Below are 20,883 nucleotides of genomic sequence, written 5' to 3'. Positions count from 1 at the left end.
GATGGAAACGTCTGTGGAGCGGCCATCCAGATGGCTTTGAAGAGATTTCACTGGTCTCAGCTTGTCGATCGATAAGTACTTATAGCGCGAATCGATCGTGTTTTCACTATGTGAAGGAGGCGAACTACTTTATATAAGAACCCCTGACGAGTATATAGGTTATTAATTATTTTTAGTGCCAGCGGTTTTCCAGTTATAATTAAATTTCAACCTGCAACCTGCAACCTGCAAAATATACCCGCCGGAACCGAGCTCCCCCTGTAAAGTCTCCCGTTTTTCATTCGCGCCCAGTTCTCTCGCGATTCTATTCGCGCATTCAATTATTGAAAAAAATACGAGAAAATAGAGGGCTGCGAATAGTCTAATACATAGCTGGTTCATCGGCAATCTTAATCGCCTCATTGTAAGACGAAGTTTTTGTCTATTTGTTTCTGAAAGTCTATTTCGAGGGCAAAAAAACTCGATCCGTCTAATTTGCCGTATTATGATTTCCGCATTATTTTGGTCTGGGACTCGGGGAATCGTTTGAATTCACTAGTTAGAAGGCTACCGGCTTATCCCAAATTCGTGCCTGATCTACCTTGACAATGTGGAGCTTCCCACTAGAAGCCAGAGTAGAATGAACAGGCCATGAAAATCTCTAGGTTTTAAAAGACCTTTTTACAGCAGCGGTGAAACCGAGATCGAAATCCTTGATGCCTCCCTCTTTCGATATGACTTCGCCCAGATCAGCCCACTTCTTTCGTCTTTTTCTTGTTTCAAGACGTGTGTCATCGAGATAATGAATGAAGGGGAATACTCTCTTCTAAGCTTGCTGTAGTGCTGCAGCCTCCAACAATGACATCTTCCTTGCATTCTGCAACAATTTCGACTCACACTATCGTATCTTCGCTTATGTTCGAATGCTTATGCTTATGCTTATGTTCGCTTATGTTCTCTATCGAGAAGAATTAAAAAAAACACGCGAAATGTAGACGTTTGATTGAGTTTATGGTCAACAACAATAAAAAAAAAAAATAGAAAGTATAAAATGAAGCGACTCAAGTGAAACAACGTTCTTTAGTTGCTCGACTTGAAAAGAATCAAACGAGTTAGCGAGACTCCTTCCATAATGAGACGTCGTTTAATTAACCAGTTGCGCGAGTCGTACAAGTCGTACGAATTGACAAGGCCCATTCTCTGAGATGCAATTTCACCAGTTGCACGAGTCATACGAGTTGGCAAGGCCCCTTCCTTAAACATGGGTTGAAATATTCTAAGTGTCTATAATGAGATGCAATTTCACCCGTTGCACTAGTTGCACGAGTCGTAAGAGTTCACAAGGCCCGTACCTTAAACCTGAGTTGAAATCAGTATTCTAAGTGTCCATAATGAGATACAGTTCACCGGTTGCACGAGTTGTACGAGTAGTGCAAGTTGACAAGGTCCCTACCTTAAACTTGGGCTGAAATATTCTAAGTGTCCATACTATGATTATCAGTTGAGTAAAGCTCGACGGACTTTCGGTGAGGAAGTTTTGGCCTTAAAATTACGGTGTTTTCAAGGACAACTTTCCTCGTTTCCAATGGTAACAATATCGTCGCCTAAAGTTTCGCGCGCTTTGTTGCTAATGACGTCAAAGGCCAACGTAACAATTAAGTTGCCACTGGAAGCGGGGCCAGTTGCCCGTGGCAACAACACGATTTAAAGGTTAAAACCTGGTTACCAAACTTCCGTCGCGCCTTACTCAACTGATAATCGTAGCAATGACATGCAAAGTTCCAAAGTGTGTTTTTTTTTCACTGAAACGTACCACATTCATCACTTAAACCAATGGTACCAATTGTAAGCTCTATTTTACGCCTCTAACGAGTCGTACGTACCACTTGAACGACTTGAATCATAGCCTTCACGACTTGAACAAGTGGTGAGTATTGGATTGCCTAGTTCCTGAACCTTAATATTTCCCCGCGGTCAATCGTTTCGGATCACGTGCTCCTATTTTTTATGATCTTTCTGGACAGGGATAAAATATGTTTAAGAGAAGGGCGTCTACCTTAAAACTATTTTATCCCTGTTTTATGTTATTTTCAGCCTATTTTCCAAGGTTTTTCTCCTATTTGACCCAATTTTATGTCTATTTACCTCTATCTTATGTCTATTTTAAGGCTATTTTCAACCTATTTTATTTTCAACTTTTTTCATTCATATACTTTAGAGCTATTTTAAAGCTAAGTTACAGAAGTTTTGACTAGCACTCTTTGACTATTTTTTTGCCATTTTTTGTTTCAAAATAATAGATTTAAAACTTGATTTAAAGTATTCCAGAAAAATAGTAAAAAAAAAAATACAAAAGAGTTGGATAAAAATAGCACATAAAATAGATTTGAACAAAATTGAGATAGTTTTGAGCTCATTTTACATTATTATCGGTATACTTTTTTAGTTTTAAATTGTTTTATAGCTCACTGTTGTAATGGGCAGGTGATCATGTATTCATGTAATAATAATAATAATAATAATAATAATAATAATAATTATTATTATTATTATTATTGTAACGGTACCTAAGAGACACATGACACACATCTTAAGTGGTCGAAGAGGCGATCCTGAATGTGAGAAATGTCATGACCATAACCAATACCCTGGTGAGCCCTGATGATGGTAACTTTGGAATTGCACTGCCTCATGTGTTTTGCATTTTCCACTTTATGTTACAGAGCCAACAGAGCATAGACGAAATGTTCCTGAGCACAGCAGACCTCCTTATCACGGTCATATACATTACCTTTGTCTGCGGCTTGACCTACTGCGCCTTCGAATACTTCTGCAACCGGGCGTCAAGTTTTGACCCGGGTGCCCTGATAGGAATTGGTGTGGCTGGATGCATTGGCGTGATCTGTTTTTTCTGGCTACGTTGGGATGCGACTACTGGTATTATTTTGTCTTTGCTTGGAGGCTGTATTGGCAGCGGGATATTCAAGATCAACAATAACTCCAATAGTGGCGATAAAATGAAGGCAATACAATAACTGTACAATCAGAAACCACATCTGAGGCGTCTCTAGTAGCCTATGAATCACATACTTTCTGACTGATTTCTTCTTTTATCTAGCTAGTCGCTCTACTGGATTGCGTGGACTATTTAATTAATGACTGTCACCAGAATCATATCACCTAGAGGTGATATGCTTCTGCTGTCACACTGAAGTTTGTATGTTACACACACTTTGGGGAATCTTTGAAAACCATTTTTGATGCATGGCCACTGTTCACCAAACTACACATCAAAGCACTATGTAATGACACTCATTTCATTTTACAGCATGTAAAGGTTACATGTCAGAAATATGACATATTGTGTATATCTAATCTGATCGATCATGACGATCAAAAGTAATTTTCTTTCTCCAGGGTTTTAGATGTGCTGGTGAGAATGTTCTACTAGCATATTAAGACGGGGGTTAACATGAAGGCCGTATTTTGGCTGGGTATTATGGTTTTAGCGCAAATATCTCGTTCACGTTTCAAGCAGTCAAAAATATCTCTGCTCATCCCGCATATCTACGTTTTGTAAATTTTTTTTGGTGATTTTGGGGTATATTTGGGGATAAATAGTTTTTCCCAAAGGATTAGTAAAATCATTTATGGAAATAGGAAATTTTGATGATTTGATGTTGTTTTAAAGTTAGAATGTGAAGTTAAAAATTGGTAGACGTACACCAAACAGTTGTCCACCAACCTAGGGTACCCTTTCGGGGGGCGTTCAACTGTCTGGTGGTGTTCCAAAACTTTTTTTCCTTTTAGTCCCTCTTTGAACTTCCTAAAACGTCACTTAAATCCAGGTAGACCCCCGCCTTAAGCAAGCAGAGCAACCAACAAACTTTGGTCGTTGTGGGCATCACATTACAGAAAAGCTGATAAACCAGTAGCCCCTTAATTAAAGACTCTTTGTCGACCTGAATGCTTTGCGAGCGTTTGTTTTTGTTTTGACTCTGTCGCTGAAGAAACTTCTAGAAAAATCGAAAGGATTTTGGGCATTTGGCGGCCTCAAATTTAAATTACTGGTAAAAACAGATGTAATATGTTTGCTTTTGATGCCTTTTGGCTAAGAGCTTTGAACGTATTTTGAAATTCTGACCTCGCGTCGCGAGGTGAATATGGTGTCCTGTGGACATCCGGGACTATGAACAGTGGTCAGATGACCTAGCGAGTGTGTGTGCATGTGTGTACGAGCGTGAGTTTGAAGTGCGGCTTTGTGTTGCTCGAGTTATTGACCTTAGTGACTTCTAGGAATACTACAGTGACAAATGTCAGCTACAAAGTTCACGCCGCCATAGGCGCCACGCCGAGAACTGAAACAATTCCATAAATTAAATTTTATTTTTTTTTATTTTCTTTCACAAACGTATATATACAGAATCTACAATTCTTTCCTCGTTTAGAGTACTGCCTTAGTCGTGATGCAGAATAAGAGCGATAAATACTATTTCATTTTTCGTTGGAGATTTAGAATCCCTACAGTGTTTTGATCGATAACCGGTCTCGTACGGATACTTAAACGTTTTCAGTTTGCCCATTTTACTAGAAAAGTTTTCTTCTCAAGGAAAAAAACAGAGCGGAGAAAGGGCTTAGTTTCATCAATATAATTTCAAGAAATCTCGCCTTAGTTAACCTAAAACTGGATTAATCGACAGGCCATGCGATAGTCTTTTCAGAACGCTGAAATGCGAAAGAAAATAAAATCAATTCATTGTCACTAGCCTTACTACAGCAGACGTGAGCAATAGTTTTTTCTTGTATCCGAGTGCATCATAACTGTTCCTCCACCGATTCTGGACATATTTCCTCCGATAATTCTCTTGAAGATCAGAGTCTCTGTTGTCTAAACCTTCCACCGAATCACATCGTACGGGCCGTTGTTTAGCTTCTCAAATATGTCACAAACAGACAATTTTCTACCAAATGTTCTCCTCAATTTTAAGAGTGATATTGAATCTTACTGTTAAAGACAATGAATTACTAATAATCCAGACGGATGCTTCGGATTATAAATGATTGAAGAGCGAAACCATCGACAACAACAAATTGTAGGTTTCGAAACCTCGGGTGACGCGCGCAGTACATGTCGGTCGACAGAGAGTCTTTAATGTTTGAGACAGCAAAGCGATTCCTAAACGAAAGTACCGAGTGTGTTCTAATAATTGGAAATAATAGTTCGTACAGATTTACGACTACTAGCTTAATATTTTAAGAGGCTGTCTCTGCAAAAACCGACCACTGATTTTGCTTCGAAAATTCGATTTTTCGCATGAGCTGGGATTTCGAAGCCCTTACCTATTCAATCACTAAAATGAGTTTTATTTGATTAAAAATTCTAATCGAATTTTTCTAGGATTAATTGAAGTTCGGTCCTCTCGACACAAGTTGGATGCCTGCCGAAACTGGGAAAATAGCACATATTGCCGGCGCTCTAAAAAAGTAGTATATAGGGGATTAACCAAATACCGTTTTGAATGGGGGAGCTCATTTGGGCTTATTGCTGCCCCCACCGTCAAGTCCAGTCCACCCCCCACCGCCCCGCTGGACTTGACGGTGGGGGCAGCAATAAGCCCAAACTCGCTCCCCCATTCAAACAGTATTTGGTTAATCCCCTATATACTACTCACAACAGCGAGACCCCGCGCAGCGTCCCGCCAAACGAGGGGCGGCGGAGAGGCGGCCGCGGCCACGGAAAAACGGGACAAAACCGGTTTCAACCGCCCCTCGCGGGGGCAACGGAGTGCGGTATGTTAGAAAGGGGCGAGCCGGGTGTAATATGGCTGGAGCGGGGAAGGCGCGAGCGCCGAACAAGTGCGGGTGGCTGAAGCGGGGCGGGAAAGAAAGCTGCGGAAAGCGCTGTTACGGGGCGTACTGCGGCCAGCACAACTACCAGCTGAAAAAAGGGATGAAAGAGCCAAAGCCGTGCAGAGGCTGCGGGATCGGTCTTATAAGCGAGTACCGTCTGTGCAGCCAGTGCGGCGGGGGCGCGCTAAAAATGAGGCGGTACCGCGCAAGGAAAAAAGCGAAAAAACAGTTTGAGCTTGTTTTGCGGGAGCTGCAAGAAAGAAACGAGGGCAAAGCCCGCGACGCCCAAAACGCGCGCAGAGCGCAAAACACCCCAGTTAGAGAAACGTGACCGTGCGTTATACCGAGCGCGATGTGAGATTAATTTTCTTTATTTGGGTCACAAAAATACACCTCATCCCACAGGTTTGATTCTCCTTTTTTTGCAGCTTTCAGTGTTTGCTTTCCTTTTGAACGCGCAATGAACAGTTTTTTTGAACCAAATCTTATGTATTTTTCCCGATCTCTGAAACATGAAGAACAACATGTTTCATAATACCAGTCACCGATTTTAAACCATATTACCGTCAAAGACAGCCTTTGCAAGAATTTGCAGAAAGGCTGTTTTGAAAGTTCTTCGTGTACCTCAGTCCACCCCATTTCTTTTTTTTTCTTTGATTTTCAACGCGATGAACTCCTTGAGAATTATCTCACGAAGCTCTGGAGGGATGCTTTGAATGGCCTCGGAAAGCCCACATGCAGCCATGTCGGCGCAGTATGCACTGAGCGTGCTCTTCTCCAAAAAGAAAATTTTATGGCGCGCACCTTTCTGTTCCGCGGTCCCCACGTTTTTTTTGCCTTTTTGAGAAACGTTCTGCAGACTAAATACACATGTCTTCATGCGAGCTTTTTTCGCGAAGCGACGAAAATTTTGGGGGAATGGGGTTAGACCCCATTTCAAAGGCTATTCAAACCATCCCTCCAGAGCTTCGTGAGATAATTCTCAAAGAGTTCATCGCGTTGAAAATCAAAGAAAAAAAAAAGAAATGGGGTGGACCAAGGTACACGAGAATATTTTAAAACTGCCTTTCTGCAAATTCAAGCAGCAGATTGTGCGGATGGTTATTTGCTTTGAATATGCGGACTGCTTTTTCGAGGGTTGTTGTTTCCCCTGTTTCGAAAGGGATGGAAAGCTTCATAAAGCATCGCTAAGCTGGCCGATAGAGCTTATAGAAGCCAGCGAAGAGCACAAGAATTTTATTAAAGCATGCTCCTGGGACGGTTATGACTGGCACGAGTGGTTCCTTTTTGGCTGGGAGAGTTAGCGAAAAAAGCGGCGGCATTAACCTTCGTTTGAATAATTACATTAAAAACACACGGCCGCATTTGCATACCAAAAAAACATGCTTGTCAGTGTTCACTTGATTGCGTTTCTCGTGAATGAATATTTCACGCCTGAGTGGCAGAGACAAGTGCGTGACATTACACGCGAAGTTGTTGAATGCTTTCATGACGCGGTTCCGGTTGAGGCGACAAAGCTTCCCGTTGCGAATTCCTGAAGGCTTCAGTTTAAGCTCGTTGCATTCCTCTTGGCTTCAGTTGAAGCGATCAGGAATTTTCAAAGCCACCAGGAATGTTGAAGTCAAAAGAAATTTTACAGGCGGATTTCAATTTTTTGCCCACAGTTTGAAAGAAAAGGGAATTTCTTCTCGGCCTGGCCAATAAAAAAGAAACAGCTGATCGGGGGGTTTTCCCTATTTCGCGCATGACTGCGTCAGTGAGTAACCTTCTCGAAAGATCAAGGCTATTTATTTGGCATCACAAATAGCGCAATCAGCTGTTTTTGACAAGACAAAGAGAGAGTTTTGTGTTTTTTCGCTCGAAATTCAGTTCGAAGCGGGAGGGTTCGTGATTTTTTTTATCATTTCGGCTTCAAGTCTGCCGCGGATGTCTTTCTCAAGTTTTTGGACAGCAAAATCAGAAGCTTTCTCGTTGATGGTTGGCGAAGCATCCTTGCCCGGACCTGATCTTTCAGAAAATTATATTGCTGAAACTCCGAAAGGATAGTGTCGAACTCGTGGGAAGACACGGCGTTGTTGTTCAAAGCGTTCGAGAGAAGTCTGTTGACGGTGTCGCGCTTGGCAACGGCGAGCGTGGTGATCTCTTGATGCTTCTTGATCTTCGAGTCGAGCTTTTTGCCGGCGAGAATCAACGCAGACGAAACGAGAGCGAAGCACCCACCAGCGCCGCCAAGAGGAACGGCAGCGGGCAAGCCAACCACAGACAGAGCGGAGCCAAAACTCGCGCTGGAAAATGCTGCCGAGAGAACGCTGGAGCCGGCGGCGCCCCAATTAACGAACTTTCTCGCGCGTTTGTATTTTTTCGCGACGAGGCGATAGTGGTGGACCTCGCCGGCCAATGTGTTGGAAATCTCGTTGACCTTCTGCAAGCGGAAATTTTGAGAAGGCTCTGCCGCCACCACCGGATATAGTGGCTCGACAGGCGGCGCGTTTGGTGGCAACAGATTGGCCGAAGACATTGCGTATATAAAGAAATTAATTTAACTCTAATTCAAAAAGAAGCGGCAGGCCTTTGAAATCAAAGAGTTCGCCATTTTCATCCTTCACTTTTAAGATGATGCTGTTTATGAACTTGTCTGTAGAAGCGTCACGGAAAACGTTTTGCGATGAGTCGATGTTGTAGCTGACTTTTTCATAAGGTTTTCCTCTGACGTCAACCTTGGCAAGAAGGTCTGACCTCTTTCCATTCAAAAAGTTTTTTGACGAGTCGATGAGATCGCAGTGGATAAAGTAGCAACTCGGGCTGTTAAGCTTTTTGATATATTCCTCTTTCCTCATATTTCTCCCGACTCCAAGAAAATTGGCCAAACTGTAATCAACGGAAACTTCTTTCGGTTGATTAGTATTGAGTGCATTACCAGCGGCGGTTGTAATTTTAAGAACAGAATTGGGGTTATTCGTTTCCAAGACCAATTTCCCCTTTTTCCTGTAATTTTCAAAACTGGATTGCAGTTCTTTTACGAGGCTCTCGACATTGTAATGCCCTTGAGGCAATGATGCAACCACGTCGTCGGTTCCTTTGAAAAACATTCTGCCAACACGACTCAGATTATGCTACGAGTTGAAAAAAGAACAACTCAAAAGTCTGGCATAGCTTGCTCCAGGGAGCGGTTCTTCAAAATGGATGGTCTCGCCGTTCTGTTGCGTGACAAGAGTGAGAACAACCATTTTTATATTCAACAAATAAATTATGTTCAAAATACAAGGCGAATGTGTGGAATGGTCCTGCGTTAAAAAAAGCGGAGGCGGCGAAGAAAAAGGCGTGGACAAGCTTTTTAAACCGCTTCCCCAAAGCCGACAAAAGCCGGTTCATCTCACAAGCAACGATCGATGAGAAAAATAACGTGACCGCAGAGGTGTTTTTCAAAGAAAGCGAAGACTCGTTTCAAAGCGTCTTCGGTTCAGAAAGAAAATACTGGAGCGCCGAAATGAAAGAAGCGCTTGGTTTGGGAGACAGCGGGGGTTTTCCTTACCAACTGTCGCCGCTTGGCTCAAAAGTTTCCTTGCCCATCCCTGCCGTACCTTTCGACGGCAAAGCGCAAAGTTTGAAAAAAATATTCAACGCCCCAATCCAAATATACGTCACGCCTGACCAACATTTCACAACGAAATTACGAGAAATATTTCAAAACACCAAACTCAGGCACACGTCGGCAGTCGAATCAAAACGCTGGCTGGGAGGGCCAGACATGAAATATTGGCCGCAGCAGCTCAACTTCGCCGTTTTCTGCGCGACACAGGGGTGCGGAGTTTCTCGCGAAACATTTGACAGCGGGATGGATCTCCCCCCGCAGATAAGAGCTTTCTACAAATTCCACGTGTACTTCACGGTCAGGCGGATTTTGTACCAGCTTGGAGGAATTCAGAGCATGAGCGCTTTACCCGGAGACCCGCCGTTCAACCAATACAACAATCATTACGACGTCGCTTCGTACAAAAGGATATGCAGCGAGTTCGGCATTGCCCCCTCGAGCGATTTCCGCTTCACGCACGGGGAAAACCACGGTCTGGGAAGCGTTTACGTGTACGCGTCAGGCGCGGACCCGTCGAAAACCGACTATAAATACCCGGGATGGAACAAATTCAGCGATGAAGGCGGCAAAGCAATAAATGGGGACTTGATCTATTACATCGAGCCGGGGGCCGCTTCAGATGCTCAAGCAGACTGATTCGCGCCCAACACAGCGAACGGTTTAACGCAGGCGGGCTTGTCGAGAATCAACCAGTCAATCGAGGCTTTCGTTTACTGCGTCCTGGGCGCGCAAGTCAACGTCCGCAGCAGCATTCTCGGCAATGGCGGTCGGGCGAGAGAAGCCCAGAGCGAGTTCCTGGTGCTGATGGAAAGCGCGATCACACAGCCCGACTTGGCCGCGAGCGTGCAAAGGTACCAGCTCGCGGTGGACCAAGCGAAGGTCAGGCTCAATCTCGCTGTTGCCCCCATGGCGTGGCTCATGCCCGCACAGATGATAATCAACACCGCAAGCACGATCGGTTACAACAACAAGCTGAAACAGGCGGTCTCCGGGATGAAACTGGGGGTCAACAACGAGGTAAATCCAGACACAAAAAAAGCTGGGCTCAAACACATGGCAGGCGGGCCGTCAAAAATCAACCCGCCCAACAGCCACCCGTCCAACCCGATACACAAAGCCGCAACAGCCGAATCGGGGCGCGTGGTTCGGCCCAACATACAAGCTTCGCCGCCACCTGAAAACGAACAAGCGCTTCCGCCGGAGTCCGAGGTTGCAGACAAAACCCCGCAACACGAAATCAACAGAACGGCGATGATTGTCGGTCTTGTGGCAGTTGCGGCATTTCTGTTGATGGCTTCGGGCTAACGGCGCTTCTCAAAATATTTTTGGAACAAAAAGGCCACCGCGGCAAGAATGAGCAGCCAGGTGTGCTCGGCCAGAAACCCGACGACTTGGCCGGCGGCTTTGAACAGGAAGCTCACGATCGAGCCAATCAGCCCGGGCAGCAGAGAGCCGAGTTTCGCGGCAATGGCTTTGAGGCCGTTCCCCAAAGCTTTGCCGGTAGCTTTCAAACCTCTGGTGAGGACCCCGATGACAGCGCCGATTGTGGTCCCGGCGGCGAGAAGAATGGCGGCCAACGTCACGCCATATTTTTTGAAGATCTCCTTGACCCTTCCCAAGAGAGGCCGCCCCCTTTCCCTTTCCGCGATCTGAGTTTGCAAACGGGCGATCTCCTCGTTTCTTTCTGCAACTCTGCCTTCTGCGGCTTCTTTTTCGGAGGGCGAAGCATTCTCATCTTGGATGATCGCCTGGTCTTCCTCGTTTTGGCGCTGCAGCTCGCTTTCCTGCTCTTTCAGGTCGTCCAACGGTTTTGTTTGGTTGAGCCTTTCTTCCATGGCGTTTGTTTCACTTTCTTTTGCTGCGAGGCTGGCCCTGAGTCTGTCAACCTTGGCTTGTTCTTTTTCTCTGGCCATTGCTTTTTTTGTGAGCGAGTCCAAAGCTTTTTTCTTGTTTTCAAGATCGGTTTGATAGTTCTTTTTCAGTTCTTTGAGCCTTCGCAGCTCTGCTCCACTTTCAAGATTCGAACCATGTTCATCCTGAATGCCATCAATCTTAGCGTCGGTTTGCTCGATTTTGCGTCTCAGAGCTTCCACTTCTTTCTTTTCTTCTTCTCTTTGCGAAGAGAGCGTTTCCGCCTGTTGAAGTTGGATTTCAGCCTCTGTCAGTCTTTGGCGCTGTTCTCTGATGGTGTCGCGGTCTTCCGCAATGATGTCTTCAGCTCTTGGCCCCAGAGCTGCATTTTTCGAGTCTGTGAAACTTTTTAGTAACCCTCCGTCGCCAAGCTTGAAAATTTTAGACTCACCTCCCCGGGGGCCAAATGAAACGATCTCAGATTGATTTCCTTTTTTGCTGAAACCAATTGGGCCCAATTTTTTGAAGTCTACCTTCGGGAACCATCTTCTGATTTTTTCTTTTGCCCTTTCAAGCATGGCCGGTTTGTCATCGGTATGTACGAAATCACCGAGCAAAGGGGCTTCTTCTTGATAAGAAGTGTCAGGCAGGCCGGACTGCTCGTGAGGAAAAGTACTCATTTCCGTTTTTTCGCCCCCGTGGTAGGGAGTGGACGCCGCGCCTGGCTGAAAAGGACCGGTTGTGTTAACCTCTTCTTCTTCTTCTTCATCATCAGATTTGTGGTCAATCTGATTGTCAAGGTCGGGGTCTTCGTAAGCAAAATCGCCACCGCTTTGCGCCATAGCGATATATGTGAAGCCAAGTATTTTTCAAATTAGAAATTATCGCCGGTGCATATACAATGTCAGTTCCAGAAAACCTTCGCGCAACGCACAGCGAAAAGACCGTACACGCCATGAAGGCCGAGCGCGCAGTCAATCGAATCACCTTTACCCCTTCTGAAGCCAGCCCTGGCAGTACTCTGTATGTTTCCGTGCCCAAGCTGAACGAGAACGAGGTTCTGGTGCCGGGCTCGCTTGCGCTTGTATTTGATATCGACCTTGCTGGAGGGCACGCCAACAACTTCCTCGTCCAGAACGTCACGCGGGCGCTCGTTGACAGGCTGGTCGTGAAGTTTGCAGGCACTCCCCTGCAAGACACGGTTGGGTATGACATCTACAAAACGTTCGAAGACCTTTTTCTTTCGCAGGAAAAGCGAGACAACAGGATTCTCGAAGGGATTCAGAGCGAGGATCTGTGCAAGATCCGCTCAGACGCGGGAGACAAGAAAACCTCGGCCGTCGACGCTGAAAACAAGCTGAACGAGGTTTACGGAAAAAAGTACCGGATCAGGCTTGACCATCAGATCTTAACCGACCACGGCGTTTTCTACCCCCAGGCCCTTTACAACGATCTCACGTTCCACGTAACACTCGCCCAAGCAATACACGTGGTCAAAGGCTCCGAGACAACCCAGCTGAAATACAAGCTGAAAAACATCCAGCTCGAGTACAAAATGATCCGCAGCAAGACTCTGGCAGAAGAGGCGAGGAGCGTTTACTCCAGCGGCAAAGAGTTCAGTTACGACAACGTGCTGCATGACAAAGAGGTGGCCTTGAAAAAAGACACTGACACGAGGATCAACATCAAAGTCAACAGCCCGAAAAGGTCGCTAAAAGCCCTCCTCCTCCTGTTTGTAGAGCCGTATACTGCAGGCGCCAGAGATTCAGAAAAATTCATCTTCCCCGATCTGACGAAAGTCAGCGTCACGGTCAACGGCGCGCCCAACAAGCTTTACAGCGACGGCATCGAAGGCAAGGACATGTGGGAAGAGGCCCGCAACCTGTTTGTGAAAGAAAAAAATAAAACGGAGCACATGGATATTACGAAGTTTTACACCGGTGATAAGTTCGGGCTTGTGATTGATATGCGCTCCATGACGGCCCAAGACATGCACGGCAGCGGCACGCGGATTGTGAACACTACGGATGGGATCCAGCTGGAAATTGAGCTGAAAGCCGAAGGCTCAGGCGACGTGAAATGCCACATATTCGTAATCTCCGACTCCCAGTTCAATCTTATGGACAGACAGCTAGAATCTGTACAGGATTAATATGGACCCGAGCAAGATACCCTTCAACGCTCTCATCGTCGGGCCGACTAATTCAGGCAAATCGAGGTTCGTGGTCGACCAGCTCTACGGCCCGTTCCGCGGCAAGTTCGACTACATCGTGCTCATCTGCCCGACGTTCACGCACAACAGGACCTACGACCGGCTTGGCGAAAACGATCCGAGAATGGATGTGATAGTCTGCGAGCAGCACGAGGTGGAAAGGTGGTTGAAGCTCGTGAGATGGCTTTCTGAGGGCACCAACACGCTCATAATCCTTGACGACTGCGCGGCCTCCAAAGATGTCAAAGGGCGCACAGGCGAGCTGGTGAATCTCGCCTTTTCCGCGCGGCATATGGGCATCAGCATGTGGGCGCTGACCCAGAAGTTCACCGGAATAACGGCTTGCTTCCGAGAGAACGTGGCGGCGATCGTCCTCTTTTACACCCCCTCGGCCAGGACAACGAAAGCCGTCTTCGACGATTACGCTGGCGAGCTGCACCCGGATGAGTACAGAGGATTTCTTTCAAAGCTGAAAGATCGAAAGTTCTCTCATCTCGTGTTCGCGCTTCGCCACCCCCTTGGGGTAAAGTTATTTGAATAAAAAGTGCGCGCTGTGTATAGCCGCGTGCAATGTCTGCAGAGGACGAGTTGCAGGAGGTTATGCACCTTCTTGAAACAGAGCCAGCACCGTCGAGTGGTCCAGGAGGCGGTCTTGTTCCAACCGCACCCGACATTCCTGCTCTTCGCGAGCAGCTGGCTGTTCTCGTGTCAACAGGCAAAGCCAAAGAGGCCATCGGGACGCAGCTGACCCACGATCAGGTCAAGCGTTTGAGCGACAAAGATGTCGAGAAATACATCAAACGCTACGAGACGTACGTGGGCTCGAAGACGAGGGAAAGCCTGATCGACAGCTTCCTTTTTCTTGCAACCAAAGCGGTCGGAATGACCGTCAAAATCAAAGACGTCGAGGCTTACCAAAAAGAGCTGAGAGACGACTACATCTTGAACAAAGAGCTCTCCAATCTGGCCGGCAACCTGGCTTTGAAGTGCGGCAGGTTTCTTGCCGCTGTCAACGCGGTGTTCATCACCCCGAAACATATTGATTTTAGTCCACAGTCGCCAGTTCAGAGCCATCCTTCTCGTGATGAACACGGCTATCCGCTTTCAGGCGTTGATGAAGTGCCCGACTCAGCAACTGTTGAATAACTCGCCACCATTCATCAACAACGCTGAGGTCTTGCTGACAAATTATTGACAATTAAACTTTTTTCATTTGCTTAAAATACAGTTCGCTGCAATGTCAACCGAACAATCCGAGAGCACGCCTTCCGCCGTCACTGAGAACAAGGCAGCGCCTTCCGCCGTCACTGAGACCAAGGCAAGTGACGACTCGGCAAGTGACGACTCCGGCTGCAACCACGCAGCGCGTAAAAAACCCCAAGCGCGTGGCCGCTGGAAAAATTGTTGCTGAAAGAACCCGTCTGGCCCGAGAAGAACAGAAGAAAGCAGCCCAGGCTCATTACGCAGAAAAGCAAGAGGAAGCCGCCACAGCGGCCCCTGAGCCATCCGCGTCTACAGAAGGTGAAAGCCCCAAGAGCGGCGGCCTTTTTGGCCTCAGCACCAACCAATGGATTGGTATTAGCGGCATTGGCGTTTCCCTGGGCGGGCTATATTACAAGCGTGAAGAGCTCATGGCTATGGCCAACGCCGCATTTGACAAAATTAGAACGCCGAAGCCCGCGCCTGAGCCCGCTCCTGAGCCAAAACCTGCTCGCGATACACGGCCAAGAGCATTAAAAAAAATGATTTAAATGTTTGCGCGTGATGAATATCTCACGATGAAGATCCCAAGCATTGCGCAGGTTCTGATCTATACAGCAGCAATCGGAGGGATTGGGCTTTTTTGGTCCGATTTTACCATCAAGACTTGGAATATGGTGAACCGTCTTACCGCTGAAATGTTTGTTGAAGAGGGAGAATTCGCGGAAGAATAACAAGAAGAAGAAGCTGAAAGACAGGTCCCCAATTAATTTTGTTTTAAACTTTCGCTCTTTCCTTATCAAGCGCGCCATGTCAGACAACAAGCTTGTCAAGACCGTCATTGACGCCGCAACTATCACGGGATTAGCCGCGGGCATCGGCTGGGCCGCGAAAAAGGTTGTGAAAGAGAATTTCACTTCCGATCCCAGCAGCAGCTTCATGAATTACATGAAGTTCACCGTCGTCGTGGCGGGCAGCATTGCGCTAAAAGGGTACCTTGAGGACAAGAAAATCCTCCCCGCCAGCATTTGAAACAATCTTCCGATAATATATACCATGGCGAGCATCGCTATCATGATTGGCGGGGCTGTGTTGAACGCCACTGCTTTTATCAGCGGCAATTATCTGGCGAGGGCGCTCGGCGGGGGCGGCAAAGCCGCGCTTGAAGAAAAAAAGCGCCACGACAAGGCTCTCGAAGATTATCAAGCCGCTTACGCCAAATACTCGCGCGACCGAACACAGCTTCTCGACTGGATCGCGACCAACGGGCGAACAAAGGAGCAGGCCAAGCAGAACATGACCAACACGGACTATGCCTTCAAACTCTACAACCAGGCGCATCCTGACGAACAGATGGTGCCCCCCAAGGAGCCCAAGTTCTCAGATTTCTATCAGCCGAGCGAGCAGCAGAAAAACGGCGAACTCGCGTTCGTGGGCGCCGGGGCGCTCGCTCTGGGCTACGCGGCCTTCCGGTTCCTTTAAACTTTTTTACGCCTTTCTTAAATGGATGCGAAACTCGCAAAGATTTACTACAGCCCCGGGGGCTACTGGAAAGGCATTGCCGCGATCAAAAAATTGGCCGAGGCCGCCAAGGTACCTGAAGACACCGCAAAAAAGTGGCTGATCAGGCAAGCGCTCTGGCAGATATACCTCCCCGCGCCGAAGCGGATTCCTCGGCCCAAATTCGACGTTCCCACGCCCAAAAGGGTCCATCAGGCTGACCTTCTTTTTCTGCCGCACGACAAGCTCCCTCGCGGCCGCAAAGTTTTCAAATACGCGCTGACCGTTGTCGACGTGGCCAGCCGCTTCAAAGAGGCCGAACCCCTGACTTCGAAAAATTCTGATGAGGTCGCCCTGGCCTTTCAGAAGATTTACAAGCGCTCGCCTATCGAATGGCCCGAAATGCTGCAGGTTGACCCCGGGCGCGAATTCATGGGCGCCGTCACCAAAGAGATGGACAAGCACAAAACCTTTATCTGGCGCGGGCGCGTTAACATTCACCGCGACCAGGCCATTGTCGAACGTTTCAACCGCACTCTGGCTGAGCGCTTGTTCGGGCACCAGTACGCCGAAGAGATGCTTCTCCCTGAGGGCAAGCGGTCCACTGCCTGGGTGAAAAGACTTCCTGAAGTTGTTTCGGCTCTGAACAACGAGGTCACAAGCCTTATCGGCAAGAAACCCGCCGTCGCCATCAAAGAAAAAGCTGTTTACGCCAGGCCGTCGACACCTTACACGAGGCCTGTTGGAAAACGCGAAAAAATCCTCCCCTCTCTTGTGCAAGTCCGTTATCTCTACCAGCCCGGCGAGCTTGAAGGGGGCGTGAAAAGGGCCACGGATCCAATCTGGTCTTTGAAAGTTTACAACGTTGAAAGGTCTTTCATCAAACCGGATCAGCCCGTTCTCTACAATCTGCGCGACGGACCCAAGCACGGTTTCGTGCGTGAAGAGCTGCTGGTTGTCCCTCCGAACACTTCTCTTCCTCCGGCTGACGTGAACTAGATGAGATATTCGATTGGTTCGGTGTGTATCCCATCGGGCAGCACCCACCGCTTGTCGTAATAAGCGCTCAGCCCCAACTTTTGCTGCTCGGAAGTGACCATCTGCCCGTCCCGCATCCTGAAGCCTCTGTTCGTGGCCATGTCCCGGGCGCCTGCCAACGCTTTCTTGAACCGCGGCCAGGTCAGCTTGTTCTGCGTTCTCGACATCCCCTTCGTGCTGAACTTCCGTTTTTCACCCATCTCCCCTTCGTCCGCGAGGTAGCACTTCGAGCACAGCGCGATCATCCGGCTGCCCTCGAACTCAAGTTTGAAGAGCCCTGGCGTCCGGCCGCTCCACTTGTCCCAGGCCAGCCAGTTTCTTTTTTTCGCTTCGAATTCCGCCTTCATCTCAGGCCGAACGACTTCCTCGAGGCTGTTGCCCGAGAGCGCTATGTAACTGCTGTCCGTGTCCATCTGGATCAGCTCGAAATCTCTTCTGTCCACGAACTTGTCCAAGAAGTCGTAGTAAAATTCCAGCATCCGCAGCTTCGCCAGCTGGTAGACCGCGATTCCCACCTGGAACGGCCTCTTTATCACGACCCTTGACTTGCGGCTTTCCAGCTCGTAGGCCTCCCCGATCTCGACGAGATCTTCGTAAAACGCGCTCCGCAGCGCTCTGTCGACCACCTTCTCGTCTTTAGTGTAGATCACGTTCGTTTGCCGCTCAACCGCTTCGATGAACTTCCCGTAGGCGCTGTTTCCCAGAAGTTTGAACACTTCCGGCAGCAGCGCCTTGCTTTTGTCTTCGTCGCCCGTCCGCCTCGCCGCCGTCACCTGCTCCACGAACCACGTGAACGGTTTGCCCGGCGTGTAGTCGATTGTTCGGTGCACCCGTGCCACCACCGCCCCGTGGTCGACGTACCACCGCAAGAGGGGCGCGTAGACCAGCAGCTTTTCTGCCGTCAGCGCCCCCACAAGCTTTTTTCCATCTCCACGCTGCCTACCTGTTTTGGTTAAATACTCTTGCATGTGCCCCGGCACAGCTTCTTCCGGGACGTTTTTGTTGTAGAAGAAAGGGCACATCTCTTCGAACTTTGGCCACAATTTTCGGGGAATCTCGATGTCTACTTCCGCGAAACCGAACGATGCGCCCCTTTTGAGGGCTTCCACCAGAACTTCGGCCGCTTCTTCCTGACGGTCTTCGATGTAATTCTTCACGCGCCCCCTTCCGCACGGCATTGCTCTCAACATCGTCGACAGATAAAGCGCGTTCGCGTCGAATCCCACGATCTTTTTGCATTGCCGCGCCGCCTCTCGCGGGAACTTGTGCTCCCTTATCCACGTCACGCCCACTTCGTGGTACCGCGTAAAAACCAGGCTCGGCCCGCCCACAACCGCCCGTTTCAGCGTTTTGTAGGCTTCTCCGTCTGGGCTCCACAAGTCTGATCCGCGCTCCAGCGCCCCCCGCAGCACATAATGCAAGCTCACCCCCGGCAGGCTCACAGCGTCTTTCAGAATGTCAATTCCTCTGGCCGTGTAGAACCTTTTCATCTTTTCCAGCGCCTCGAGGCCTGGCCCGACATCCAGGTTGTTGTAATAACGCAGCCAGTCGGCGAATGTCCGCATCCCCTTTTCTGCGAACACCCGCTGGCATCCTGCCCACTCTTCCCTTGTCAGAACGTATCCGCCTTTCAGCTTCGAATACCAGGTCTCGAATTCCGGGAGACCTGGGTTGTCGAGCTTTTCTGGCTCGTCAAACCATTCGTAAGGGAACCACGCTTTCGCCGCTTCGCTTCCGTAGGCTTTCACCCAGTTCGCGTAGCTCGTCCCCGGGCCAAGGTAGTTCATGATGTCCAAGAAACGCGCCCCGCTCGTCAGGAGGAACATCGTTTTGTACCCCTTCTTCGCCACCCGCACTTTTTTGGCTTCTTCCGCCACGGCGCCCGCGAAATGGGCTTTTATCAGGTTCAGGTCGTACCGGCCCGAGTTGAAGCCCACCACTGGGACCTCGTTGCACCATTCGCACATCAGCTTCTGCCGGTCTTTCGGCAGAAGCGCCAGGTCTTTTGGCAGAAACTCCTCTCTCACCCGCTCCCCGATCTTTTTTGTGCGGCACTGCAGCTCTTGCAGGAACTCGCTTATCAGCTCCGCCGGGTCTTTGTTTTGTATGTGCGTCGGCTTTCTTTCCAGCGTGTCCCCCAGGCTCACCGAAATCGGCACGTGCGCGTTTTCGATCGTCAGAGCGCCTGTTGGCTCTTTCCGCTGGTTTGCGTCGCCGTACGCTTCGAAGTCGTAAAAGACCGCGTGCGGATAGGTTCGCGTTTGCTTCTTCGGAAGTTCCCCCTTTATGAACCCCACTTCACAGCCCCATGCTTCGATCACTCTGTAGCCTCTGTTCTGCAGCGAGGCTGTTCTGTTCACCGTGTCTTCGTAAAGCTGTTCGGCTGTTTTCCCGCTTACCAGGACCTCCTGGCGGTTTGGGTAACATTTGGGACATCCGTGGTACGGGCATCCGTGGTATTGCCATACCGTCCTCGTCTCGTGGTGGTAGCCATCCACAGGCGAGGCTTTCTTCCCGCTCCCGTTGCCCCTCTCTAGCCATCTCTCGCCTCCGTGCCCGCACATTGCGTGGTGAATGTGGATGCCCCTCCGCTTTGCTTCCCGCTCCAGCCACAGGGTCGCTTGAACCGACGCTTCGCCTTTCGGGTACATCGCTCTTTCGTAGGCTGTCGCTGGCGCTTCAACTTTTGCCCCCGGGCACCAGATCACCGTTTCTCCCGCGCTGCAGGTTTCGTGGTGACGCTGCAGATGACAAGATTGTGTGAACCTCTGCCCGCAGTGTGTGCATGCATACGTTTTCGCGAGCTTCGCGATGTCTTTGATCAAGAAAGCGTGCTCTTCGTATACACCTAGCGTGAAAAGATTTTTTAGTTTGGAGTTCGGGTTTTTTCTGAGATGCCATACCACTTCACCGTCTTCCAAACGCTCAGGCTCGTAGACGCGAATTCCCAACCAAGATGCTACGGGCTAGCCCTCATTCAGATGCAATTCCACTTTGTCCAGCTCATCCAGTGACGTTTTTCCGAACTTTTCTGGAATGACCTTGAGTTTATAAAAACTCTTGGCCATGTTTTTCGCTTCTCTTGTGCAACGGTCCGTGCGCGCCCCTCGGTGCACAGCCAGACAACGCCATAGGCACAGGTTGTCTCTGTATGTGTCCAGAGCCACCATTGCCTGGCTATGCGCAAGGTTGCGTAGCCACTCAGGCAATGGCCCTGTTTCTACCAACGGCTGCCTGTCGAGCACAACTTTCACGTCAACGTTGAAAAAGCCTTCGAAAGCCCACTTCGTGTTGGGCCTTTCAACTCTTTCGTTGTCGAGACGCTCTTCTTCCCGGGTGTTGAGCCATTTTTCCGCGTCTTCTAGTTTGTTATACCACTGTGAGCCCTTCGGGTTTGAAAAGTACACGATTACCGTTCCGTCCTCAATGTTCCGCAACTGGTACCCGAAAACGTGCCGAAGATAGAATGACGTGCTTACTCTTTCGCGTATCTTCGCCATGAACTCTGGCGTGAGGTTTCTCCCCAGACGCCTGATGAAGCGCCATCGAATGAAACGCCGGCCTGTGAGCTCTTCCCCTTCTTTCTCTGCATCGTCGAACAGATCTAGAATCTCGTTCTGGTAGTCTGGCACTGTTCGAACTCTCCGCGCAGGGAAGGGGT

At 48.7% G+C, this 20,883-nt stretch overlaps 3 protein-coding genes, 1 long non-coding RNA gene and 2 pseudogenes across 4 annotated transcripts in view; 3 read left to right on the top strand and 3 right to left on the bottom strand.

The window, feature by feature from the left end:
• LOC110059329 (uncharacterized) overlaps positions 1–3,643 on the top strand; it is a 34,112-nt gene extending 30,469 nt beyond the window's left edge. Inside the window, exon 3 of the long non-coding RNA XR_002297747.2 lies at positions 2,703–3,643. This is a non-coding gene — a long non-coding RNA (uncharacterized LOC110059329). The remainder of the gene's footprint in view (positions 1–2,702) is intronic.
• A 3,682-nt stretch (positions 3,644–7,325) lies between these two features.
• LOC149110481 (uncharacterized) lies at positions 7,326–8,347 on the bottom strand (annotated as a pseudogene).
• A 702-nt stretch (positions 8,348–9,049) lies between these two features.
• Positions 9,050–10,768, top strand: LOC149110480 (uncharacterized; annotated as a pseudogene).
• LOC149110479 (uncharacterized) lies at positions 10,723–12,166 on the bottom strand. The gene has a single exon (XM_089291645.1). The coding sequence runs from the start codon at positions 12,112–12,114 to the stop codon at positions 10,723–10,725; it is 1,392 nt and encodes a 463-aa protein (XP_089147771.1). The 5' UTR covers positions 12,115–12,166.
• LOC149110478 (uncharacterized) lies at positions 12,133–13,970 on the top strand. Its single transcript, XM_089291646.1, has one exon. The coding sequence runs from the start codon at positions 12,174–12,176 to the stop codon at positions 13,422–13,424; it is 1,251 nt and encodes a 416-aa protein (XP_089147772.1). The 5' UTR covers positions 12,133–12,173; the 3' UTR covers positions 13,425–13,970.
• A 3,140-nt stretch (positions 13,971–17,110) lies between these two features.
• On the bottom strand, positions 17,111–19,059 carry LOC149110477 (uncharacterized). The gene has a single exon (XM_089291644.1). It carries the CDS (start codon positions 19,046–19,048, stop codon positions 17,180–17,182), a length of 1,869 nt encoding a protein of 622 aa, XP_089147770.1. The 5' UTR covers positions 19,049–19,059; the 3' UTR covers positions 17,111–17,179.
• Positions 19,060–20,883: the final 1,824 nt, after the last annotated feature.

Source organism: Orbicella faveolata, unplaced genomic scaffold, assembly GCF_042242905.1.
Source record: "Orbicella faveolata isolate gen_17 unplaced genomic scaffold, um_ofav_v1 contig_24, whole genome shotgun sequence".
Taxonomy (NCBI): Eukaryota; Metazoa; Cnidaria; class Anthozoa; order Scleractinia; family Merulinidae; genus Orbicella; species Orbicella faveolata.
The sequence above is the reverse complement of the archived record's forward strand: the minus strand, read 5'-3'. Positions and strand labels throughout refer to the sequence as shown.

Bases quoted from the DNA above. Each gene is read 5' to 3' on its own strand.
- LOC149110479 (XM_089291645.1), bottom strand. From the start codon at position 12,114: ATGGCGCAAAGCGGTGGCGATTTTGCTTACGAAGACCCCGACCTTGAC.
- LOC149110478 (XM_089291646.1), top strand. From the start codon at position 12,174: ATGTCAGTTCCAGAAAACCTTCGCGCAACGCACAGCGAAAAGACCGTA.
- LOC149110477 (XM_089291644.1), bottom strand. From the start codon at position 19,048: ATGTTCCTCCTGACGAGCGGGGCGCGTTTCTTGGACATCATGAACTAC.